Below are 27938 nucleotides of genomic sequence, written 5' to 3'. Positions count from 1 at the left end.
ATACACGGGCCGATAAAAGCTGCAGACAGACCCGAGTCGGCAGCTAATTGGCTCGTGTATGGGGCCCTCCGACTGGCTTCCCTGATCGATATACATGTCGATCGAGCAGGGCTAAAAATCCAGTCGAATCATGGACCGCATCTGTTCGTGGATGCGGTTCTGCAATCCGACTGAACATATGATCCAATCGTTGGACCCTAGGGCCCACAATCAGATCCGCCCCAATATCACCCACCTCAAGGTGGTGAAATCGCCAAAACGAGCTGATCTCTATGTATAAGGCCACCATTAGTGTAGATGACCAGCTTAACACTTTGTGTGGCAATGTAAAAAATACTGTCAATCAATACCTTGGGTTCATAGATTGTTTCCGTAAATAGAGCAAAAGCCCAAAAAAATAAACATCAAGTTTTTCCATAATGGTGTTCCTGACTTTAATGTTGAAAATGGAAGCTGTCCAGCACCAAAATGGTTACTGCATGTTGTATTGCTGTCTCGCATGCCATTAACTTTCATCTTCTTCTGTTACTTCTCTCAGCCCGTCGCTCTGTCTGGTCTGGCCTGCCATTTCTAGTAAAGCCCGGGCCTCGGTGTCTGAATCCAAAATACTCCTGGGATTTTTTGCCTTAATGTAAAAAAAATATATCATTACGTTATACAACAAAAGGCAAATGAAATACTGAATTGAAGATTAGGGATGTAGCGAACGTCGGAAAAAAAGTTCGCGAACATATTCGCGAACTTGCGCAAAAATGCGAGCGGTTCGCGAACGGTTCGCGAACCCCATAGACTTCAATGGGAAGGCGAACTTTAACATCTAGAAAAGACATTTCTGGCCAGAAAAATGATTTTAAAGTTGTTTAAAGGGTGCAACGACCTGGACAGTGGCATGCCAGAGGGGGATCATGGGCAAAAATGTTTCTAAAAAATCCATTGTTGACACAGCGCTGCGTTTTGTGCTGTAAAGGGCAGAAATCACACTACATTTCTAAACCTGTGTAATAAAATGCTTTAAAACGTCCGGCGTCTACATGCCAATCAAGTCGTGTAAAAGTTACAGCCTGTTCACACGCAAAGACGAAACGCGGTGCTTACTGCAACGCAAAAAGACGCAAAGAGCTTTAATGAATGATACCGTCAAGTGAGCAAATAATAGTTTTTAATTACTAGTTGCTTGTCACCTCCAGGATGTTCGTCCTGTTGGTGGCAATATTTCTGTAGTGGTGTGTTTAGCAGTCACCGTGCTTGTGCGCACGTGCACGGTCAGGCAGAGGTAATTCAATGTACAGTGAAGTGAACCAAAAAACACAGATTCTGCAGTGTGGGCCCAGTTTTGGTCTACTTTATTGATCACCTGCGGTGACCATAAAAGATGCGATTTTGCCACTGTTGCAGAACCCTGAAAAATTAGGCATGTGTACTTTCCTGAAAAATTATGTTTTTTTTGTCGCAGCCACTGAACCAGAAGTCCAGAAACAATATGCCATATAAATGCTGAAAATATTAATTTTTTTTTGTGGCAGCCACTGCAGCACAGAGGCCAGAAAAAATATGCCATATAAATGCAAACAATATTAATTTTTTTTTTGTCGCAGCCACTGCAGCACAGAGGCCAGAAAAAATATGCCATATAAATGCAAACAATATTATTTTTTTTTTGTCGCAGCCACTGCAGCACAGAGGCCAGGAAAAATATGCCATATAAATGCTAACAATATACATTTTTTTTGTCGCAGACACTGAAGCACAGAGGCCATAAAAAATATGCCATATAAATGCAGAAAATATGCATTTTTTTTGGTCGCAGCCACTGAAGCACAGTTGACAGAAAAATTATGCCATATAAATGCAGAAAATATAAATTTTTTTGGTTGCAGCCACTGAAGCACAGAGGCCAGAAAAATTATGTCATATAAATGCAGAAAATATGCATTTTTTTGGTCGCAGCCACTGAAGCACAGTTGACAGAAAAATTATGCCATATAAATGCAGAAAATATAAATTTTTTTGGTTGCAGCCACTGAAGCACAGTTGCCAGAAAAAAATATGCCATATAAATGCAGAAAATATAAATTTTTTTGGTTGCAGCCACTGAAGCACAGTTGACAGAAAAATTATGTCATATAAATGCAGAAAATATGCATTTTTTTGGTCGCAGCCACTGAAGCACAGTTGACAGAAAAATTATGCCATATAAATGCAGAAAATATAAATTTTTTTGGTTGCAGCCACTGAAGCACAGAGGCCAGAAAAATTATGCCATATAAATGCAGAAAATATGCATTTTTTTGGTTGCAGCCACTGAAGCACAGAGGCCAGAAAAATTATGCCATATAAATGCAGAAAATATGCATTTTTTTGGACGCAGCCACTGAAGCACAGTTGCCAGAAAAAATATGCCATATAAATGCTGAAAATAGTCATTTTTCGCCATACGTTGACCTTGTAGACATTGTTTGCCCAGTTTTTTTGGTTGCAGCCACTGAAGCACAGAGGCCAGAAAAAATTAAACCAGTAGGGTTTGCACCCTAGTTTGTAACGGTGGCGGAGGGAGGAGGACGCTAAAGGACAGCTGTGTGTGGAGTCATGAGGCTTGAAGAGAAGGACAGCTGCATAGAAGTCAGAACAAGTCTTCCGGCGTGCAGTAACCCTCCGAGATCCACCCCTCATTCATTTTAATAAAGGTCAGGTAATCGACACTTTTGTGACCTAGGCGAGTTCTCTTCTCAGTTACAATCCCTCCTGCTGCACTGAAGGTCCTTTCTGAGAGCACACTTGAGGCTGGGCAAGACAAGAGGTTCATGGCAAATTGTGACAGCTCTGGCCACAGATCAAGCCTGCGCACCCAGTAGTCCAGGGGTTCATCGCTCCTCAGAGTGTCGATATCTGCAGTTAATGCCAGGTAGTCCGCTACCTGCCGGTCGAGGCGTTCTTTGAGGGTGGATCCAGAAGGGTTGTGGCGCTGCCTTGGACAGAAAAACATTTGCATGTCTGACGTTACAGACTGGCCAAAGGGCTTTGTCCTTGCAGGTGTGCTCGTGGCAGGATTACTGGCACCTCTGCCCCTGGAATGTTGATGAGTTCCTGAAGTGACATCACCCTTAAAAGCATTGTACAACATGTTTTGCAGGCTGGTTTGTAAATGCCGCATCTTTTCGGACTTGTGGTATGTTGGTAACATTTCTGACACTTTATGCTTGTACCGAGGGTCTAGTAGCGTTGCGACCCAGTACAGGTCCTTCTCCTTAAGCCTCTTGATACGGGGGTCCTTCAACAGGCATGACAGCATGAAAGACCCCATTCTCACAAGGTTGGATGCAGAGCTATCCATCTCCGCTTCCTCATTATCAAGGACTGCATCATCCACGGTCTCCTCCCCCAGCCACGTACAAGACCAGGGGTCCCCAAAAGGTCACCACTAGCCCCCTGGGAAGCCTGCTCCTGTTGGTCCTCCTCCTCCTCCTCCACAAAGCCACCTTCCTCCTCTGACTCCACTTCTGGCACCTCTCCCTGCGTTGCAGCAGGTGCCTGGGTTCGTTCTGGTGATTCCGACCAGAAATCGTGCGCTTCCAGCTCCTCGTCACGCTGGTCTACAGCCTCATCTGTCACTCGTCGCACGGCACGCTCCAGGAATAAAGCGAAGGGTATTAGGTCGCTGATGGTGCCTTCGGTGCGACTGACCATATTTGTCACCTCTTCAAAAGGTCGCATGAGCCTGCAGGCATCGCGCATAAGCACCCAGTAACGGGGGAAAAAAATCCCCAGCTGTGCAGATCCAGTCCTACCACCCAGTTCAAAAAGGTACTCGTTGACGGCCCTTTGTTGTTGCAGCAGACGTTCCAACATAAGGAGCGTTGAATTCCAGCGAGTCTGGCTGTCAGAAATCAAACGCCTGACTGGCATGTTGTAGCGCTGCTGAATGTCAGCAAGGCGTGCCATGGCTGTGTAGGAACGCCTGAAATGGGCCGACACCTTTCTGGACTGGGTGAGAACGTCCTGGAATCCTGGGTACTTGGAGACAAAACGTTGGACTATTAAATTTAACACATGTGCCATGCAGGGCACATGTGTTAAATTGCCTAGTCTCAACGCTGCCAACAGATTGCTTCCATTGTCACACACCACTTTTCCGATCTGCAGTTGGTGTGGGGTCAGCCACCGATCGGCCTGTGACTGCAGAGATGACAGGAGTACAGATCCGGTATGGTTTTTGCTTTCCAGGCACGTCATCCCCAAGACAGCGTGACAACGGCGTACCTGGCACGTCGAATAGCCTAGGGGGAGCTGGGGGTGCACAGGTGTGGAGGAGGAGAAGGAGGACCCAGCAGCAGAGTAAGAAGAAGAAGAAGAAGACGAGGTAGAGAGCGATGGAGGAGTAGAGGTGGTGGCAGAACCGCGTGCAATCCGTGGCGGTGACACCAACTCCACTGTTGTTGTTGAGCTACCCATTCCCTGCTTCCCAGCCATTACCAAGTTCACCCAGTGGGCAGTGTAGGTGACATACCTGCCCTGACCATGCTTGGAGGACCATGCGTCAGTAGTCATATGGACCTTTGGCCCAACACTAAGTGACAGAGATGCGGTAACTTGGCTCTGCACATGTTGGTACAGGTGTGGTATTCCCTTTTTAGAAAAAAAATTGCGGCTGGGTACCTTCCACTGCGGTGTCCCAATTGCTACAAATTTGCGGAAGGCCTCAGAGTCCACCAGCTGGTATGGTAAAAGCTGGCGGGCTAAGAGTGCAGACAAGCCAGCTGTCAGACGCCGCGCAAGGGGGTGACAGTCAGACATTGGCTTCTTACGCTCAAACATGGCCTTCACAGAAACTTGGCTGGTGGCAGATGACTGGGAATGGGAACAGGTGGTCAAGGTGGAAGGCGGAGTGGAGGGTGGTTCAGACGGGTCAAGGAGAGCAGAGGTAGAGCAGTAAGATGCTGGACCAGAAGGAGTGTGGCTTTTAGTTTGCCTGTTGCCTTTGAGGTGTTGCTCCCAAAGTGCTTTGTGCTTGCCGCTCATGTGCCTTCGCATAGAAGTTGTACCTATGTGGCTGTTGGGCTTACCAAGGCTCAGTTTCTGACTGCACTCATTGCAAATTACAATGCTTTTGTCAGAGGCACACACATTAAAAAAATCCCACACTGCTGACTTTTTGGAAGTGTGCGATCTGGCGGTAACAGTAGAAGTTGGCGGAGTTGGCGGTATTGGCGGCAATGGCGGGTGCGTTGGCCGGCTGAACACAGGTGCCGATACATGTTGTTGCCCTACTGATCCCTGCGGGCTGTCCTCCCTGCTTCTTCTAGGTCTTATTCTCCTACTGCCTCTCTGACTCTCCGTCTCTCCATCTGAACTACCCTCCTCTTGCTCTCTTCTACTAGGCACCCACAAAACATCAATCTCCTCATCATCATTCTCCTCAGATGCATCAATTTCTTCTGACACATCACAGAAGGAAGCAGCAGCGGGGACCTCCTCCTCATCACTCATTATGTCCATCTCTATCGTGTTCTCTGCCAGAATTAAATCTGGTGTAAGGTCCTCATCTCCTTCATCTTCTTCTGGCAATAATGGTTGCGCATTACTCAGTTCAAGAAACTCATGGGAAAATAACTCCTCTGACCCCAGTGAAGAAGGGGCACCGGTGGTGGAGGAAGTGTTACGTGGGGTGGCCATAGCAGTGGAGGATGAGGAGGATGTTGTGGTAAAGTTAGAAACGGTAGAGGATGGGGTGTGCTGTGTAAGCCAGTCAACTACCTCTTCAGCATTTTGGGAGTTCAGGGTCATTGGCTTTTTAAAACTGGGCAATTTGCTAGGGCCACAGGATTGCATAGGCAGCACGGGCCCTAGCACGGCCTCTGCGTGGCGGCCTGCCTTTGCCTGGCATTATTTTTAAAAAAAACAACAACAACAAAAACTCCAGTTGGTTTTTCTGGAAACGATAATACACACAGCTAGATGGCAGTTTGAAGAAAACAGTGTGCAAATAATGCCTACAAGGTCAACGTATACACAGCGGTGGATACGGATTACGTAAATATATGAATGCTGCTTGAAAAAAAAGTAACTCAAGTGGTTTTTCTAGAGACGATAATATTATCAATATTTAGACAAAATGTGAACAAGCTCACACAGCTAGATGGCGGTTTGAAGAAAACACTGTGCAAATAATGCCTACAAGGTCAACGTATACACAGCGGTGGATACGGATTACGTAAAATATAAGAATGCTGCTTGAAAAAAAGTCACTCCGGTGTTTTTTCTGGAGACGGTAATATTATGGATATTTAGACAGAATGTGAACACGGGCACACAGCTAGATAGCAGTTGGTTGAATAACACACTGGGCAAAAAATGCCTACAGGGCAAATAATGCCTAAAAGGTCAACGTATACACAGCGGTGGATACGGATTACGTAAAATATAAGAATGCTGCTTGAAAAAAAAGTCACTCCGGTGTTTTTTCTGGAGACGGTAATATTATGGATATTTAGACAGAATGTGAACACGGGCACACAGCTAGATAGCAGTTGGTTGAATAACACACTGGGCAAAAAATGCCTACAGGGCAAATAATGCCTAAAAGGTCAACGTATACACAGCGGTGGATACGGATTACGTAAAATATAAGAATGCTGCTTGAAAAAAAGTCACTCCGGTGTTTTTTCTGGAGACGGTAATATTATGGATATTTAGACAGAATGTGAACACGGTCACACAGCTAGATAGCAGTTGGTTGAATAACACACTGGGCAAAAATGCCTACAGGGCAAATAATGCCTAAAAGGTCAACGTATACACAGCGGTGGATACGGATTACGTAAAATATAAGAATGCTGCTTGAAAAAAAGTCACTCCGGTGTTTTTTCTGGAGACGGTAATATTATGGATATTTAGACAGAATGTGAACACGGTCACACAGCTAGATAGCAGTTGGTTGAATAACACACTGGGCAAAAAATGCCTACAGGGCAAATAATGCCTAAAAGGTCAACGTATACACAGCGGTGGATACGGATTACGTAAAATATAAGAATGCTGCTTGAAAAAAAGTCACTCCGGTGTTTTTTCTGGAGACGGTAATATTATGGATATTTAGACAGAATGTGAACACGGGCACACAGCTAGATAGCAGTTGGTTGAATAACACACTGGGCAAAAAATGCCTACAGGGCAAATAATGCCTACAAGGTCAACGTATACACAGCGGTGGATACGGATTACGTAAAATATAAGAATGCTGCTTGAAAAAAAGTCACTCCGGTGTTTTTTCTGGAGACGGTAATATTATGGATATTTAGACAGAATGTGAACACGGGCACACAGCTAGATAGCAGTTGGTTGAATAACACACTGGGCAAAAAATGCCTACAGGGCAAATAATGCCTACAAGGTCAACGTATACACAGCGGTGGATACGGATTACGTAAAATATAAGAATGCTGCTTGAAAAAAAGTCACTCCGGTGTTTTTCTGGAGACGGTAATATTATGGATATTTAGACAGAATGTGAACACGGGCACACAGCTAGATAGCAGTTGGTTGAATAACACACTGGGCAAAAAATGCCTACAGGGCAAATAATGCCTAAAAGGTCAACGTATACACAGCGGTGGATACGGATTACGTAAAATATAAGAATGCTGCTTGAAAAAAAGTCACTCCGGTGTTTTTTCTGGAGACGGTAATATTATGGATATTTAGACAGAATGTGAACACGGGCACACAGCTAGATAGCAGTTGGTTGAATAACACACTGGGCAAAAAATGCCTACAGGGCAAATAATGCCTACAAGGTCAACGTATACACAGCGGTGGATACGGATTACGTAAAATATAAGAATGCTGCTTGAAAAAAAGTCACTCCGGTGTTTTTTCTGGAGACGGTAATATTATGGATATTTAGACAGAATGTGAACACGGGCACACAGCTAGATAGCAGTTGGTTGAATAACACACTGGGCAAAAAATGCCTACAGGGCAAATAATGCCTACAAGGTCAACGTATACACAGCGGTGGATACGGATTACGTAAAATATAAGAATGCTGCTTGAAAAAAAGTCACTCCGGTGTTTTTTCTGGAGACGGTAATATTATGGATATTTAGACAGAATGTGAACACGGGCACACAGCTAGATAGCAGTTGGTTGAATAACACACTGGGCAAAAAATGCCTACAGGGCAAATAATGCCTACAAGGTCAACGTATACACAGCGGTGGATACGGATTACGTAAAATATAAGAATGCTGCTTGAAAAAAGTCACTCCGGTGTTTTTTCTGGAGACGGTAATATTATGGATATTTAGACAGAATGTGAACACGGGCACACAGCTAGATAGCAGTTGGTTGAATAACACACTGGGCAAAAAATGCCTACAGGGCAAATAATGCCTACAAGGTCAACGTATACACAGCGGTGGATACGGATTACGTAAATATAAGAATGCTGCTTGAAAAAAAGTCACTCCGGTGTTTTTTCTGGAGACGGTAATATTATGGATATTTAGACAGAATGTGAACACGGTCACACAGCTAGATAACAGTTGGTTGAATAACACACTGGGCAAAAAATGCCTACAGGGCAAATAATGCCTAAAAGGTCAACTTATACACTACTACAGCGATGGATACGGATTACGTAAAATTTATTATGGCTGCTTGAAAAAAGTCACTCCGGTGTTTTTTCTGGAGACGGTAATATTATGGATATTTAGACAGAATGTGAACACGGTCACACAGCTAGATAACAGTTGGTTGAATAACACACTGGGCAAAAAATGCCTACAGGGCAAATAATGCCTAAAAGGTCAACTTATACACTACTACAGCGATGGATACGGATTACGTAAAATTTATTATGGCTGCTTGAAAAAAGTCACTCCGGTGTTTTTTCTGGAGACGGTAATATTATGGATATTTAGACAGAATGTGAACACGGGCACACAGCTAGATAGCAGTTGGTTGAATAACACACTGGGCAAAAAATGCCTACAGGGCAAATAATGCCTAAAAGGTCAACTTATACACTACTACAGCGATGGATACGGATTACGTAAAATTTATTATGGCTGCTTGAAAAAGTCACTCCGGTGTTTTTTCTGGAGACGGTAATATTATGGATATTTAGACAGAATGTGAACACGGGCACACAGCTAGATAGCAGTTGGTTGAATAACACACTGGGCAAAAAATGCCTACAGGGCAAATAATGCCTAAAAGGTCAACTTATACACTACTACAGCGATAGTAAAATAAAAAAAAGTTAAATAAAAAAAGAATGAATATTAAAAAAAAAAAATTAAAGTTGGTGCTGCTGAACTACTAGGAGCAGCAGATTAGCACACCAGTCCCACTCCCCAACACTGCTAGACTAATAGCACTGGGCTCTTATAGTAGTAGTAGTAGTAGTAGTAGTAGTAGTAGTAGTAAAACAACAAAAAAATAAATAAAAGCAGTCCTTACAAGGACTATTGCTATTGCAGCAGTCAGCAGATGAGATCAGAAGCAGGACAGCTGCCCACTGCAGCTACATACAGAGCACTGCAGTAGAAGGTAGATTACTAGCCAGCAAAGCTACCTAAGCTTAAATGTCCCTCAAACCCCTGCAGACTTCTGTCCCTCCAATAACAGAGCAGTATCAAAACGATTACTAGCCAGCAAACTTTCAACTGTCCCTGAAATCACTAACAGGCAGCAGCTCTCTCCCTACACTATCTCTTCAGCACACACAGGCAGAGTGAAAAAACGCTGCAGGGCTTCGGTTTTTATAGGGAAGGGGAGTGGTCCAGGGGAGAGCTTCCTGATTGGCTGCCATGTACCTGCTGGTCTGGGGTGAGAGGGCAAAAAAAAAGCGCCAACAATGGCGAACCCAAAATGGCGAACGTCGCGCGACGTTCGCGAACTTCCGGCGAGCGCGAACACCCGATGTTCGCGCGAACAAGTTCGCCGGCGAACAGTTCGCGACATCTCTATTGAAGATATAAAAGCAGTTTTACATAACAGTCTCTCTCAAGCCAAACTTCTGTTGCTACTGCAGCTCTGAAATGAACCCGACAAATTTAAATGCAGAAAAAAGGGGACATTCAAAAAGAAATGTGTTACAAGCTTGGACATGTTATTGTGAGTTGGGTTGGTCCATCTCTACTATACAGTTGCCTTGAAATATTTATTTATATGGAAAAATGAATATCTGGCAATTACTTTTATTCAATCAATTCCATTGGGAAGCCTTCACCCCCTCAATATCCCTAGATATAACTGCCCAAGCATGGCAACTCCCGATGAAAAAACGATTACTATAACTAAATATTACTGTGACCCACCAGTAAATGTTCTGGTACATCTCCAACTGCCCAAACCTCCACGGTATGTATAGAGAATTCCTCTTTGGCTGATAGCTGGGGACTGTTGTACGTTGTGCAACTTGGTTTTGCTTTGCTGTGTCCTATGCCAAAGTTACTATCAATCCAAAATCCAAAGTATTCATGCTGTCCTCCCATACCCTGCAAGGGAACAGTTCCACAATTAACTGTAAATGGAGATTTGCACACTCAAGTCAACCTTATCTGAAAGTGGCTTGTATGTAGAACTGAATAAATAGGTTATCATATTGCATGTCAAACCAATCTAGCACCCTATTCTTTCTTAAAGTCTTTTATTAATGGAAAACATTAATATCAAATACCCAACCCACTTACCACACGATTAAGTGTAACTGGCCAGAACTAGAAAATATTTTTTGATAAAAAAAGAAACCACTAAGGTTCAGGAACACAACAGATAAATGTACGGGTATGGGACCTGTTTTCCAGAATGCCTCGGGACCTTGGGTTTTCCGGATAATGGGTCTTTCTGTAATTTGGATCTTCATACCTTAAGTCTATTGTAAAATCATATATATATGAAATAAACCTAATAAGCTGGTTTTGTTTCCAATAAGGATCAATTATCTTAGTTGGGATAAAGTATAAGGTTTTCTTTTATTATTTAAGAGAAAAAGGAAATCATTTGTAAAAATGTGGATTATGAGTCTATGGGATACAGCCTGGATCTTCATGCCTTATGTCTACTAGAAAATCATGTAAACATTAAATAAACCCAATAGGCTGGTTTTGCTTCCATTAAGGATTTATTATATCTTAGTTGGGATCAAGTACAAGGTACTGTTTTATTATTACAGAGAAAACTAAAATCATTTTGAAAAATTTGGATTATTATAAAATAGAGTCTATGGTAGATGGCCTTTCCGTAATTTGGAGATTTCTGGATAACGGGTTTCCAGATAACGGATCCCAGATAAATGTACATTTATAAATTTTATGAAGCTGTCCATGACAACTTTGAGAGTCTTAAATCATTAAATGGTTGGGAGTTCATCCAGCTGCTTGTATTTTCTAGATCAGCCAGAGGGACGTGCCCCACCTCAGAAGGCAATCAGCACAAAATATTTATATCAAAAGATATATGTCCCGAGGCTTGAATGCAGTAAAAACAATTAGTTTATTAGTACTCACATATTAAAAAAAAACCCAAAACAGATACATACTGACCCCACATGGTCCACCTTACGCGTTTTGTACCCTCCGGCATAGGTGTCGCTTAATATAAATTGGAGAGTCTATCATTCTATATAACTGATGTTCCTGATACAGGTATCATCCATTATCTAGAAACCAATTATCCAGAAAGCGCCGAATTAAGGAAAGGCCATCTCCTATAGACTCCATTTTATCCACATAATCCAAATTTTTAAAAATGATTTCCTTTTTCTCTGTAATAATAAAACCAGCTTATGTTTATTTAATGTTTACATAATTTTCTAGTAGACTTAAGGTATGAAGATCTAAATGATCTGTTATCCGTAATACGCCAGGCCCCAAGCATTCTGGATAACGGTTTCCATACCTGTACCTTATGCTTGGAGTTACTGTACCTTTGCTGATCTGGTTGGCTACATCTCAGTTTGCCTTAAATGATGTGCTGAGCACTGAATGAATTTATACTGATACATCTGCTACCTCTTGTTATTAGACAAAACATAGCAAATATTTTTTAATAGGTTTTTATTTAGAATTTTTAGAAAAACAAACAAAAAAAGTCGAGAACAACAAAAAACCAAAGAAGGAAAACAGAAGAAAAATAAACAATCGTGCTTGGCACTAACAAAAAGACAGAGTACAGTTGTTTACATATGAACAGTGACTGTCACAAAGCAGAGGAAAGAATATAACGTCAGATTATCAAGGTGTACACCAAATTATATATACAGTTCAGTCATCTGCCAAAGATACTTGAGGGATGTATTTATTAGCTCAAGTGTAGGAGAACCGGGGCTCATTCGTTTCATAATTACTAACTTTGTTGCATAGAACATGATGGAGCCTACTAGTGTTCTAGATTTTTGTAGGGGTACAGGTATGGGACCTGTTATCCAGAATGCTTGGGACATGGGGCTTTCCAGATAACGGATCTGGATGCATGGATGACGCGCAGACGCAAGTTAACACAGTTACATGAACAAAATAAACCCGCTCGGGGGGGATGACTATTTGCCACATTTGCACCCTATTGTACTTAATAGCCCACCCCAAAGAGAACATCATTAACTGAATTTCTGCTTTTAGGAAACAAAACACCTTTCCCAAATAGGTTGGTTATCAAAAAGAGGAGTAAAGATGCCACAATTAATTTTCAATATGTTATGTTTGCTATATTGTTAATGCAGAATCTTTTTAGAATAAAAAGCATCCAGCACATGTTTTCTACCAAATAGAGAGCTTTGTCAAAGGTAGGTGCTAATGCCGGCTTTGTTTTCATCTGGTGTTTTACCTCCTGTTACTAGTCCTGACATCTTTAGGAACGGAATCATTTATAAAGTATTTAATTACCATTTATTTTATATAAAGAACCCCCTGAAAGACAAAACACTAGCCTCACACTGGCCACATGTAAATGACTCTTACAAACGCTCTACCTCCCTGACAAGGCCTGAATTTGTCCACATTTGTCATTCAATTTAAGTAAAACTATTTTAATGATTATACAATGGGAGCAGAGGTTCCTTCTATAATTTCTAGCTGAGCAGTCCGTATGGGGGACAGTTGAATGGGGTATTTAGCTGGCTCTGCACCCGTTTTAATATCTTTACAAAACTAGAATATAGCCAGGCCCGGACTGGCAATCTGTGGGTTCTGGCAAATGCCAGAGGGGCTGCTATAAGGTGCCATAGAAAGTCAGTATTTAGTGGGCTGGTGGGGGTTGTTTGGGCCTCTGTGTACCTGAAATGCCAGGGCCTTTTTTAATTCTCAGTCCGAACCTGCCTGAACCTCATGGTTTTCTTGACCTATTGTTGTCAGCTAGTAGAGAACATCTATATGACTGCATAGGCACCCACTAGGCTGAGAGGTGGTGCACTGTTAGGGCACAATACCTAGTAGTGTACTAGGGAGAGAAAGGTATCTAACAAGAAAACCAGTCCTTTAGGAGGTAGCAGGTTAATCCAGCTAACCTAATTTGGAGTGCGGCATACATTCAGTGGCAGCTTATTAGTGATCACTAGGGTGCAGTGTTCATTGCGCGGGTGACCCGATCAGAAGGGCAGCCGTACGTCTAGTTTACCAATTAGGTGTCCCCAGGAGTTACAGTCAATACATCTGGCTGACCTTGTTGGGAACAGTCCCAATGAGGAAGTCTGAAGGTTAGGCAGGTACTGGCCAACCTTAAAGAGACTGGGGCATAACAGATAATTCAGTAGATACATTGCAGGCCCCCTGGAGTGTTGCTGGGTTTTAGAATCTATTCATCAACATGATATAGTGTTTTCTGATGATGATAATAATAATAATGAATCCTTATGCATCTCTTTTTTTATTGCCCCCTATAAACTACACAGAGATGAATGGAAATGTGAATAGAAAGCTGCAGCTGTATGCTAGTATCACTTAGGTAAAACTATATATTATAATAGTAAGGTGTATTTAACTTATGACATAGAATAGTATTCCGTCAGATTAAAAGTTGTGACTACCAAATTTAGACAGGCTCTTGACATCTTCACATAAACATAGTGTGTAGGTCGATTATATGTTGGATAAGTAATAGTGATTAAGTTCTGACTCGCCCCGATGTTATGCTACCCTCTACTTATTTGCTTGACAAGCAGCCACAGAAATGTTCACTCACCAGTCCATTTGGCAGAGACTGTTGCGCGCGGTTTAAGTACATGTAGTGATCATTGTAGCCAGTGTATGTGTAGACATCAAGACGTGGAGAAATGGAGAACAAAAAGCACCTGCTATCGCCTGTAACAGAAAAGCACAATAAAAAAAAAAAATCAAATAACAGAAGAAAATGGAAAGCTTAAGCAAGAAAATTATCATTACAGACATCCTGCTGCCTGACAATTACATCATACACTGTCATACACTTTTTGTGCAGCTAGAAAATATACACATCAAAATAGAAGTACAGGTATAGGACCTGTTATCCAGAATGCTTGGGTTTTCTGGATAAAGTATCTTTCAGTAATCTGGACCTTCATACCTTAAATCTGCTATAAAATCATATAAATAAACCCAATAGGCTGGTTTTGTTTCCAATAAGGATCAATTATATATTAGTTGGGATCAAATACAACGTTCTATTTAATTATCAAATAGAAAAAGGAAATCTTTGTAAAAACGTGGATTATTTGATTATAATGGACTCTATGGGATACAGCCTTTCTGTAATTCGGCTCTTTCTGGATAACTGGTTTCTGGAAACGGATTCCATACCCGTAATTAGAAAAACAGTGCATTATATAACTCAATGAACTATTCTGTTACTTCCCATAAAACTGTGAAAGATATCAGAAAGTTTGTGTTTTAGTATTATTCTTTAACCTTTTACCTGCCAAGAACGTAGGTACTACGTTCTTGCAGGGGAAAGCCCTAACTGCCAAGCACGTAATACCTACGTTCTTGGCTGGAAACGGGCTTCTCTCTGCATCTGCGGCGACTGCCGCTTCAGCAGAGGGTTCCGGTGTCTCCCAAGCCCCTAGGCAACGAGCAGGGACACCGGAGGGGGAGGTCACGTGGGTCCTCCGACGCGATCAACAAACATACTTTGTTAATAGAGATTCTATAAATTTCCTTGATCTAACTTTATATCAAGATAGTGGTCGAATTGTGTCCACTATATATAGAAAACCGATCTCAGGAAATTCTTTGCTGCAGGCAACTTCTTGCCACCCCAAACATGTTATTAAGGCAGTACCAATAGGGCAATTTACGAGACTGCGGAGACTATGTACTAACACACAGGAATTGGTATCTCAGTCAGAAATATTACGACAGAGATTTCGTGCTAGAGGATACTCAGAAACCCACCTAAATCAGGCCTCTAACAAAGCCTTTAACTTTCATCCCAGTGAAAAACGAGAGAGGACGTGTCCAAAGACAGAAAATAATACATTGGTAAATATCACTACACACCAAGGCCGAATAAGTAACCCTGTTCATTAGTCCACAATATAATAGTATAAAAAAATTTTTGAAAGAAATTTAAGTATACTAAGAACAGATCCAGCCCTTGATCAGGTACTTGATATAGGCTATAAAACAGTTACTCGTCGTACACGCACAATAGGCAATTTACTTGCCCCTAGTCTAGTTCAAGCACCTATTACCAATATTAGTTGGTACAATATGTGGTGCACCCAGATGTTTAACTTGTGCAAAAGTTACTAAAACTAAATCTTTTAGGTCCAGTGTAACTGGACGTGAATACATCATCAAGTGGTATATTAATTGCAACACCCCATTTGTAGTCTATCTTTTAGAATGTAAGGTCTGAAACATCCAATATGTAGGTCAAACCACTGGCCCATTAAAAATTGTATTAGAGAGCATATTTTGGATATAAAGAAAGGACATCAAGACTCCCAAGTAGCAAAGCATTTTCAAGAATGCAATGGGGGAGACACCACTAAACTATCCGTTTTAGGTATTGATAGAGTGTTTAAGGGAAAACGAGGTGGAGAGGTTTTGGAAACCAAGTGGATTTTCTTTCTACAGAGCAGAAAAGCTTTCGGCTTAAATAGTGACTTTGACGTCACGTGTTTCTTTAAAGCAACTATTCTTAAAATTGCATACATCCCATTTAACACAATCTCTGTGCTGTCCAATAAAGGTCTGTTATTCTACCTGTCAAATATGTACCAATTATACTTTAAATGTATGTCTCTATAAAAAAATATAACTGGGGAAAACCTGATCTAATTGTATTTGTATGGATCATTTGTTTGAATTTTTGTTCATTTTATTTCCTTTTCTTCCTTTTCTTCCTTAATTTTTTCATTAGTTTATATATTTCATTTATTTTAACTTTATCATTATATTAATAATTATTTTGCTTTATTGTTTGATATTTTTGTTTTTGCTGTTGAGCTGTATTTTTGTATTACTGATTTTTGCACGTTTGTAACATGTAGCACTTTGACCACTAGGTGGAATCTAACAAATTGTAACAAAGTGGTAACATGTGTTGGCTGTTTTGTGATTGGCTACAACCCCTTTATAATACGTGTACAGGAGTGTGCCATTCAGCCTATGAGTAAGTGCCCTAATAGGCACGAAACGCGTTAGGTTTTTATGTCCTAATAAAATTTTCTAATTTTTTAATTAACTGCTTCTTTATTGGAGGTCCTCACATCTTTTTTGGAATACTGTTTTGGACTTGCACCTTGAGACTGGGGTGAACTGTGAGTAAATCCTCTATAATTAATTTAGATTTTTGACTTATCAACTATTTTTTGAGTAGTACCGTATATATATTATTTTTATGTGGCATTAGCACAAACCTTGTTATTAAATCAGCTGTAGGACCCTTCTGGACTTCAGAACGGTAGGTGGCCTTTATGTAACACTTATACACATCCATGTACACAATACACATTTTACAAAGTTAGCTTTATTCTTTTTGTTTTCAGGTTTTTTTTGGAATTTTATTTTTGTCAGAATGTGTACTTTACAAAAATATATGATTTTGGGGGTCTATGTGCTGTTAGGGGGTCACATCCCAGCTGCTTTGGTATATCTATGCACATTGGGCATCAAACTGTTTCGTAGATCATTGGTGTCAATATTTAGGGTGTATGTAACAAATTGGGTGAGATAAATGCGACCAATTGCAATATTTTTAGACAATTTTCAGAAATGTCAAAAAAATCGCTGCCTTTAGGGAAGCTTTGCAGTAAGGTAGTTTGAAGTTGAAAGACATAATTACCAATTTTAGATTCGTTAGAATGTGTACTTTCCAAACATATATGGTTTTGGGGGTCTATGTGCTGTTAGGATGGTCTTTTGCAAAATAATACGCAGTATTTCTTCACGAGTCATTCTTCACAGAAGGCGAAAAGACAGCGGAGAAAATTCAAATACACAAATTTTTGGGGGGTCTGCACATGCCAGCTGCTTTGGTATATCAATGCACATTGGGCATCAAACTGTTCAGTAGACCCTTGGCGTCAATATTTAGGGTGTTTTAAATATGTATGTAACAAATTGGGTGAGATAAATGCGACCAATTGATATAATTACCCATTTTAGATTCGTCAGAATGTGTACTTTCCAAAAATATATGGCTTTTAGGGGTCACCATAACTTTTTGTAGCTTTTATCCCATATAAAACTGGTAATCTTTGGAAATTAGTGTAAATGTAAGACATCAAATAAGTATGCACAAGGTAGATTCTGGGGTCTTTACATGCCATGTACTTCCATAATCCTATGTACATTGGGCATCAAACTGTTCAGAGGACCCCAGGCTTTTATATTTGGAGTGATTTATCTTGATACCTAATAGTATGTATGAAATAAGGTGCTGCAGGTGGAAGTTTTGAGGTGATTTTTGGAAATGTCACTAATATCGCCAAATTTAGGAAAGATTTGTGGCTTGGTGCTTTGGGGTAGAAAGACATGCATACCCAATTTAGATTCGGGGGGATGTGTACTTTCTGAAAATATATGGTTTTCTGGGGTGAACGTACTTTTTTCTACCATTGCCCCCCCCAAAATGATGTAAATGTGTTGATTTTGCAGTACCTGAAATGATAGACCAAATGGGGGGTCTTCTTTTTGAGGTCCCTATATGCCACGTACACCTATACATATTGGACATCAAACTGTTCAGCAGACCCCAGGCTTTCATATTTGGGGTCATTTGTCTTGATAACCAATGGTATGGTCGATATAAGGTGCTGCAGGGTGGAAGTTTTGAGGTGATTTTTGGAAATGTCCCCAAAATTGCCAAATTTAGGAAAGATTTGCAGCTTGGTACTTTGGGGTAGAAAGACATGCATACCCAATTTAGATTTGGGGGAATGTGTACTTTCTGAAAATATATGGTTTTCTGGGGTGAACCTGGTGCTTTGGAAATTTGCTGGTGTACTGCTTGTAGATTTTGATCTATATAAGTGAGAAATCTCCATAAAACTATATATATTTGGTATTGCCGCGTTCAGGAGACATAGACCTTTCCAAATCTGCTGTGTTCGTACATAAAATAAATGATGTTTCTGATATATGTAAATGTATTATGTGAAACCTGATTTGTTTCATTTTATTAGGCACTTTGAAGCCTATATTTTTTTACAGAAGTGGAATTACACAAAAATTCTAGCATATTTTGAAAGTTCAGGTTGTCCTGAAAAAAACAAATATTGTTTTCCTGGTTAAACTAAGAGACCCCCCCAGGAAAGGCCCTTAAAGTGAAAGAGTACAAAATGTTCAAAAATGGTCTGGCAATAGAAGTACCAAATCAGCCAAATTGTCTGGCAGCGAAAAGGTTAAAGGTTGTTTATAGGCTGATAAAAGAGTTATATACAGTATCTAAACAATCAAGAAAGAAGCACAAGCTCATATGAAGAGAACTGAGATAGCCTGCAGCAAACTACTATATATTATTTGGAGTAAAGAACAGTGCCCTAAAATTAATATTAAATACATTTTAAATTCAAACTTCTGGGTATCCATGCACCAACACCCTCAACCAAAGGAATAAAGATATGTTAGTGGAATTGCTGACTGTTTTTAAATCAAATAAAGATTACAAAGCAGAGAGATTCTTGAATACCAAAAAGATTAACAGGCCAAAAAGTAGACATGACAAGTTGCACCAGCACATTTTTTGGTTAAGAAGATATTTCTTCAAAAAAAAGTGGCCAGCTCAAAGTAAATCATGGGCCTTGCAACTATAATGCAGGGAGCGGAACAAGCAGGTCAGGAGGCTGCAACTAAATGTAACTTAACTCAACCACTATGAAAAGATAACTTTGATGACAGTTAATACTAGTACAGGATTCTCGCCTACATGTTTAAAATGGTGCCATTTTTTTACTAGGAGTTGTGCCTGCACAACTCTTTTTAAGGGCAAGGGCACAGATAACAGATTGTCTGCTCTCCTTCGCAGCCCGTTTTTAAAGAGGTGGAGCAAAAGCAGATGCCCTCTTATGTGCACACCCTGTAATTCCATCGACATGCCTGGCTTTGTCCTGTGTGGAGCTACACAGAGCGCATATCGGCACAAAAATGCATAAATTATAGTGTTATATGTGCATTTATATATGAAAATTCTGAAAGTTTGCACCAGTGAAAACTGATTTGTATTAACCAAATTTGGTGAGCAACTTCTTAAAACAACACAATACAAGGAGCGGTGAAACAATTTCATACGTAATATATAATAAAGACTCCTCAAATTTACCAATACCGATTTCTATTCACCAACACTACAGAACATCAGAAATTATAAGAAGGTGTTATTTACTGTACAATCCCAGTATTGTTAAAATATAATAAAAAGCCTTAAATATATCTGTGATGCTGGAGCAGTAGTGCTTTGGTATTGTAAGGTTAACCTTGTGCAGATTTGCTCTCATGCTCGCAATACCAGCGGGGGCTGTGTTACCCTTAACTTTTTAATATTTCCTTCCTGTGCACTCCTAATTTATGCAATGTCATCAATGAGAGGAAATGTCCCAGGATGAAAGTAAAAAGCATGCTAAATCACCTGGTATTTTATATTTAAATTAAGGCTCCAATTGTATGCCCGTCTTCCATCTCACCTCAGGAAGCACAAAGGAAATTCTTACCCGGTAATGTACATTAGCTTTCTGAGTGTCTTTTTTGTTCCATTCTATGAGTCACAAGGTGGGGGCAGAAACAACCAAATACACTGGGCACTTTAATAACCAGAGAAATGTTAGGTGCATGTAATTGAGCTCCTTCTGGAAAAGTGCAAGCACTACCACATCAATATCCATGCACGTGTGCAGTTCAAAAGGACATTCGATAATTCTCAGTGCCCTCTATAGATGATAAATGCGCACCTGCGTCTATTGTGCCTGCACAAATTTGCCGCCTAGCATCTACTGCACATGCACAAAATCAGTTCCCCCCTCGTCTATTGTGCATACCCAGTTGGAAACTGTCTGAACACTACAGACATGCCAAAAACACAATATTTAAATATACAAGGATAGGCCACTTGGTATGCACTCAACATAACTATATGTGGGTAGCACCCAGGTCATTTAATGGTACAAAATAGTATGCATACACATATATTATTAAATATTGGTTTTTTACATCTTTTAAATTGAACCACAATGAAGCTCTACCTGTAACAGAACAGCCCTTACTATTTAGAATGGGAATTTACCAGTTTTCTATTTAGGATTATCCAGTGGCACATACTATTAAAAAGTATATATCCCAATAAAACTGGAGAAAAAATGTATGTGCCCTTTTAAGTTTTGTAATGGGACATAAAACAAAAATGTGGTTGCCTTCCCTTTGACATCAGACCTATATACAAGCATGTTACATAATCTAATATATATAACTTACCTTGAAACTGAGGTTTTACTTTCCAACTTTGTGATGCAAATCCCCCAAAAACAAATCCATCTGAGTCTTTTACAATTAATAGGCAAGGCCCTTGATCAAGGATGTGCCCACAGAGCTGTGAAAAGCTTTCCCCATGGATTTGAGAGGAAAAGAGAAGGCGCCACTTGTGTTGTACCTCATAGGGGAGATAATAGTTGAGGTGCATTACAGCTGGAAGATCCAGAAGGCTTACAAAGGATGTATTCTTCATACCAGTGCATTTTGGTAACAACGTTTTCATGTCTTTTTGGTGTTCTGTATGATGTTTCAAAATGGATAACCCCACTGTGAGCATAACCCTAACAAACAGGGATATCATTGGGATTTTATACAACCAGTCCTCAATGCAGCTTTTTGAACAGGGAGAATCCAGTAGTTCTTGTCTTTCAAACTTTTGCCCATCTGCAAAGCCAAAACATAAAAAACCATTAAATTTACAATAATCTCAAAATAAAACACTTGTTGGCATTTTGTTTTTGTTTTAATACGTGTGTTGTATTGTAATCCCTGGGCCTGAAACAAAAAAAATAATCTTAATGCATAGGTTTGTCTATGCAGTTGTGATAACAACAAAGTTGGACTTGACTTGAGAAACCATTTTCATTCATATGTAAAGACTTTCATTTGCATGGAATAACCTCAAGGCTGAAATTTACCCACTGTTTCAGCCTTGGAAAGTATTCCTCGGGAGGCAACTTCGGAGCGACTTTGGAAAACAAAGTGTTCCGAGTGCCATCCCGCCGGTGATTTAGATTCTAGTCAGCAGGAAGGCTTTTCAGTTAGATTATTCATCCGAAGAAGAGGCGATTTTTTCCGGGCGACTAAATCTCCCCGAATTTTAGTGTTTGACCTTACACCTAGGGATCTGTAATCCAGATATTTTATCAATATAAAGGAAAGGTAGTACTATTATATGTCCCAAACAGCTACAATTCTGTTCTAATACTGTAGCTGCTAGATTAAAGGGGGCCATTTATAAACACTGGGCAAGTTGGCCCTTGCGGTGTAACCCATGGCAACCAATTACGATGTTTGGTTTTATTGATCTATAAGTAGATGGCTGAAAAAAAGTTAATCCCTGACTGGTTGCTATGGATTAATGCCCACGTGCATATGTTGCCCAGTGTTTATAACTGAAATGGAGCACACAGACATGCGGCAATTTGGACATGCTGGAAAGAAGTGTGCAAAGAGCAAAAAAAATGGCAGATTGCAGACTTTTTTGCACTTTGAACACTGCTTTCAGAAACTAATATGTTCCCTAAAGTTTAAAAAAAACTTGTGAGAGTACCAAGAGCCCTAAAAAGAAATTACAAAAGAGATAAACAGATGGTAGTTATATATTTTGGTAATGGAAGATTATGTTTTTGGTATGCAAAGTACCAGGTATTTGTACCACTGTAACCAGGTCTGGACTCAAAATAGCCCTGGCATTTTAAGAACATAGGCTCAAACAACCTCCATGAGCCCACTAAATAGTGAATGTCTGTGGCAACTTACAGCACCCCCTCTGGCATTTGCCAAAATCCACAGATTGCCAGTCCTGGCCTGACTGTGACCATAAAAATGAGTTATGTTAGAGAATCCGCTATTGGTCCAAAAGTTTTTTTGCAAGCCAGGAGTAAGCATTGTATTACACAACAACGGGGCTGCTGGTAAATGTGGAGAAATCAATTAGCTTTGTATTTGTTCCATATATTCAATGAATGAGTTAAAAAAATGTCAATATCAATTAGCCTGTGTAGAATTGGAATTCAAAGTGATGCTTGAGGGAGTATGGGACAGAGATAGAATAAATGTAGTAAATGGAGCTAGCTGCGCAACCTGGTAATAATTCGCTCCATCTGGCCAAACTACCTTTTTCTCTTGGAGTACAGTTTTAGATGGCTTATTTTTACACTTGTATTGAAATATCTTCTACTGCATAGTGCAAATATCTGAAAATATTACAATAATATTTTTTAATGGCTTTCAAGCGATTTATAAATGTATGTCATAAATGCAGGGCAAAGCAGTGTTTTTATCCTTCTGTCCACTTCTAAAACAGAGTAACTGAAGTCAAAGTCAGTTCTCCTTCAGGGCTGTTAATCAGCTAGCCTGCAACATTGTTTCAGGAGTCAGAGCAAGGCATGTAAAGAATATAAACAGCAAGAAAAGTAGGTATAAGTCTTACCTATAGATTGTAATTGTGACAATAGCTGCATCGCCAGACCCTGTGTACCTAAAGTACAGTCTCGCATGTTCTCCAAGTTCCAGCCTTTCAGAAGGGATTGTTGCTTCAGCACATAAATTACAGCAGCTATTATATCCTCTAAAAACTGTCAAGAAAAGAAATGCTATATAAAAAAGGGAATAAAACCTTTAAAATGCTTTTAACAAGGAGTACATTTTAAAAAAACATGGCTACATTTTTTTTAAAAATTTTGAAAAATGCACAAATCATACCTTCTGGACCTGATGTCCTTTCATGTGTTCACTGTTATTGCAAGAGATCATGTCACATATAACCTGACTTTTTTCTTCTGCTGTTCCTCTGAGAAGGTCCACATAAAACACCAAAAACTGTTCCTTGCTTATCTCTGCACTCATTGTGGATGATTTGCTATTTGTACGAACACTTTGAATTCCATCAAATATTCGCTGGGAAATGCTACAGGGTAAGGAATTCCTGAGGGCATCCTAAACAATAAAAACATTAGAATGACGCAAAGATAAAATGAAGAATATTCACATGTTTCACTTTGGAATCAAGCCTCCCACAATACTATGCCCACTATTTAACAAAACAACACTCCTTTTTACCAGAAATAGCAGCATCAGGAGTAATAAAGCGCAACGTATACCAGTATTTTGTGACCCAATTTAGGCCACAAAATTTTAATGCCTGTTCCCCGGCATTTCTTAACAGCAGAACATTTTTTGGAAATTTTCGTGACTTTCGGCGCATGCGCAGTTGTTCGGGACCGGAAACTCACTTCAACTGCACATGCGCCGAAAATGCCATCAAGACACGAAGATTAGTGGAGAAGAAGAAGATGGCTGCCATGAACTCCGAGGCCAGAATCTGCACGGAGGGGTGAGTAACAAATTAGGGCCATTTGCCCGGGGGGGGGGGTAGGCTGGGGGGAGGAAGGAGGGGGGTCTACCCAGGGTAGGGGGCGGGGTTTTTTTTATTACAGGTTGAATTCTCCTTTAAGAAACTGGTCTTGCAATAATGATCTGTATTTCTTACCTGGAAGTATTGCAAACCCACTGATTTCTTTGGTCCACTTTGCATTCGACACATGTTCTCAAAAAACTGCTCAATCTCTGCTTTTTCTTCAGGAAGAATTCTTGACAAACCTTTCTGATGAGATCCACTTTCTGTGTTGCCCATGCCTGCTCCCCCTTGCACAACACTGTAAATACAAGGAAATGTCATGAAATGTAAACCCTGGAATTCAGTCCAACTGAAAAAAGTATGGAGTCTGCAGATTAAATCAAGTACTGACAGTTAGGGTCAGGGCACACTGGGCGTTTTGGGGAGACTTGGTCGTCTGGCGACTAATCACCTCGTTTTTGCGGCGACCAATCTCCCCAAACCCCTTCCCTCACACTGCACCGGCTAAAATTGAAAAAACGCCCGCGCTAATCACACGTGGCGATTCGTTTTCCGAAGTCGCCCAAACTTCGGGCAGAGAGAGGAAAGGCGTTTGGGGAGATTAGCTGCTGCAAAAATGAGGCGATAAGTCGATAGGTGACCAAATCTCCCCAAAACGCCCAGTGTGGCCTGACCCTTACAAAATATTTGGAGAGACAAAAGGCAAAAGCCACAAGCTATACATAAAAAAAATAATTAGGATACAGGAAAAGTCCCACACTTCAAATACTAACTTAAAATGAAAATCTTGTGTTCTGCAATATCAATGTGGTAGTAAAAACATATACGTATATAAGTATATATAATTTATTAATAAAACAGATAGTGTCACTCTGGATAAGAACTTTGTTAGGATACTGCATCTCCATGAACAAATATGGTAGCCTAATACAGCATAAGCATTGTTGTTTTTAAAGTAGAATTGTTTTTTAACTTCAAATGAAAATCCAACTTTTACTGTTTACTTCAAAAACAGTAAATCCTAATATTTGCTTATATTTCATTCCACAGTCCATCCCACCCTTTGAATCAGATAGTTACTCAATTGTGAAATATAAACCTTTGTCTAAGAGGAGTTCAATGAATTAGACTTGTGTTGAACATGGTTTTTGCTTATTGTTTTAAATAGCAATTATTTATAATTTTGATTAAGCAGAAATCACCTACATTTTCCATAAAAAATTTGATTTTTTAACTTTTTCTCTGAGCCAGTTAATTTTAGACTTTTTCACCACAAAACATGTATGTTTAAAATCTCTCTAGAAAGCTTTGGGTCCACCTGGAGCGGTGAAACAGCCTACACTTACCTTCTTAACTGGTGTTGATATATAACAGACACATGAGATGAGCCCTTTCACATATGTTTTCAGTGAAACAAAGTGTTTTGAAATGCTTGGCACACCTTTCTGGTTTTCAAGTGGAAATCAACTGTACAAGACGTGTCTCCACCCCAAGACACGTGCAGACATTTAAGGTGTAGATATGAACACAATGCCACACTTCCAATAGCAACTGCTTTCAACTGCAGTGAACCTGTGCAGTTCAACCATAAATATTTACGGTCATTTCATACAATATAGTACCCGGAGACCTGTTGTTTGTTTTTTGAACTACAATTCTAAGGAAAAATTGGACATATTTAAAATGTTTTACTGCCCTGCGAAAAAAATGAATTGAATAAATACTTTCTCTCACTTTGTTTTACACTTTTTCTTAAACTTGAGTCCCTAAACTTACTGCAGGTGTGGAAAGTATGTTGCACATGTCCCCAAATTGCATACATTGCCTGTCAACATCACAGATGCTACATGACTGGCAAATAAAAAGTTACAAAAAGCCAGAATTTCATTTTTATTTCTATATAAATGATTTAATAAGGAGTATAAATAAACATATACAAAGGTAGGTATTTTTTTCAGCCATAAAACATGGTAACCATAATCAAGGGCAGGGGTCCCCAACTTTTTTTTTTTTTTTTTTTTTAACTGTGAGCCACATTCAGATGTAAAAAAGAGTTGGGGAGTAACACAAGCATGAAAAACGTTCCTGGGACAGTGCCAAATAAGCAATATGATTAGCTAATCAGTTGCCCTATGTGGACGGAAAGACTAAAGGAGACTCTGTTTGCCCATAAACCTTTATGCAACCAAAACTTGCCTCCAAGCCAGGAATTGAAAAATAAGCACCTGCTTTGAGGCTACTGGGAGCAACATCCAAGGGGTTGGTGCTCATGAGCCACTGGTTGGGGACTGGTCTAGGGAATACAAATATATTAGCTCAGAGTCAGAAACAAGTGGCAATAGCATAACGCTGCAGCACAAACAAGTGGCTAATAGTAAAAATGCCAGAGGGGTTATTAAAGGGATTCTGTCATGATTTTTATGATGTATTTTTTATTTCTAAATTACACTGTTTACACTGCAAATAATTCACTGTACCATATAAAATGTAATTCCTGAACCAGCAAGTAATTTTTTTTTTATTTATAATATTGATGTGTAGAGAGCCATCTCAGGTCATTTTGCCTGGTCATGTGCTTTCAGAAAGAGCCAGCATTTTAGGATGGAACTACTTTCTGGCAGGCTGTTGTTTCTCCGACTCAATGTAACTGAATGTGTCGCAGTGGGACCTGGATTTTACTATTGAGTGCTGTTCTTAGATCTACCAGGCAGCTGTTATCTTGTGTTAGAAAGCTGCTATCTGGTTACCTTCCCATTGTTCTGTTGTTAGGCTGCTGGGGGGGGGGTGATATCACTCCAACTTGCAGTACAGTACAGCAGTAACGAGTGACTGAAGTGTATCAGAGCACAAGTCACATGACTGGTGCAGCTGGGAAACTGACAATATGTCTAGCCTCATGTCAGATTTCAAAATTAAATATAAAAAAATATGTTTGCTCTTTTGAGAAATGGATTTCAGTGCAGAATTCAGCTGGAGCAGCACTGGGATCAACCATAATATTTACCGGCTAGGCCGGTAAAATGCCGGCCAGGTGGCAAACCTAAGGAGAACCAAATTTTGCCTGGCTTTCTATACTGATATTTATCTTAGAAGATTTGCATGAATAGCGATGATCTAGTGGCTTATAGGGGAATAGAATAACGTAAATAATTGTCTTTCCACACACACAGCATTGCACATGTGCACACCCACATACAGCAGCATTATAAAGCGCTATATCTACATATTTATAGGAACTACACGCATACAACACACTACATACACACAACATACATACAACATACATACTACACACACACAACATACATACATGCTACATACATGCGACATACATACATACATGCTACATACAAATGACAGAGGGGCAGTAAAGTGTCAGTGGGAAGTTACTACAGGAACACAGTCATCACTTTACTGCATGAATCAAACACAAGTTTATCCAATGACACTTGTCATCAATGTTATTAACAGCGAAAGTACTGCTCGGGGAAATATGAGCGCAAGTATAGGGAATGTACACTGTGCAGCAGCACGACATCAGGAAACGCCATGTTTATAAAGTCATTTACACACCTTAACAGATAGACTAAAATTGCTAGTAATCCATTGGCACTTGCCCGCTAAACGACAGGGCGCTCCGTTGCTAAGGGTAACAGTCCAGGTTCAGGAAAGGTGACGCAACGTCCTTTGACGCGTCACTCTAGTGTGCGGTATCCGCTGCTAACTCCGCTGTACGTGGTAAGAGCTGTACCACACTTCTGCTGCCTTCTCTGATGTCACGGTCACATGATGAGGGCTGTCCTTTGCTACGGTATTAGCAATGGGAGGAGCCAAGGAAGAAAGGTCTCTGTGTACGGAACGCATTTTAGGACATCCTACAGCGAAATACATGTCGTTCATGCGCTGTCCTATGC

At 40.2% G+C, this 27938-nt stretch overlaps 1 protein-coding gene across 1 annotated transcript; it reads right to left on the bottom strand.

Annotated features, from left to right (window-relative positions):
- Positions 1 to 420: 420 nt before the first annotated feature.
- meak7.L (MTOR associated protein, eak-7 homolog L homeolog) lies at positions 421 to 27736 on the bottom strand (the record flags this gene model as incomplete). Its single annotated transcript, NM_001093250.1, is given in 8 exon segments — positions 421 to 625; positions 10320 to 10499; positions 14179 to 14297; positions 20886 to 21326; positions 23098 to 23242; positions 23370 to 23603; positions 24157 to 24322; positions 27598 to 27736. Coding segments are annotated over 7 exon segments (1383 nt in total). The 3' UTR covers positions 421 to 505.
- Positions 27737 to 27938: the final 202 nt, after the last annotated feature.

Source organism: Xenopus laevis, chromosome 4L (genome assembly GCF_017654675.1).
Source record: "Xenopus laevis strain J_2021 chromosome 4L, Xenopus_laevis_v10.1, whole genome shotgun sequence".
Lineage (NCBI taxonomy): Eukaryota > Metazoa > Chordata > Amphibia > Anura > Pipidae > Xenopus > Xenopus laevis.
This window is presented reverse-complemented; position numbering and strand designations above follow the sequence as displayed.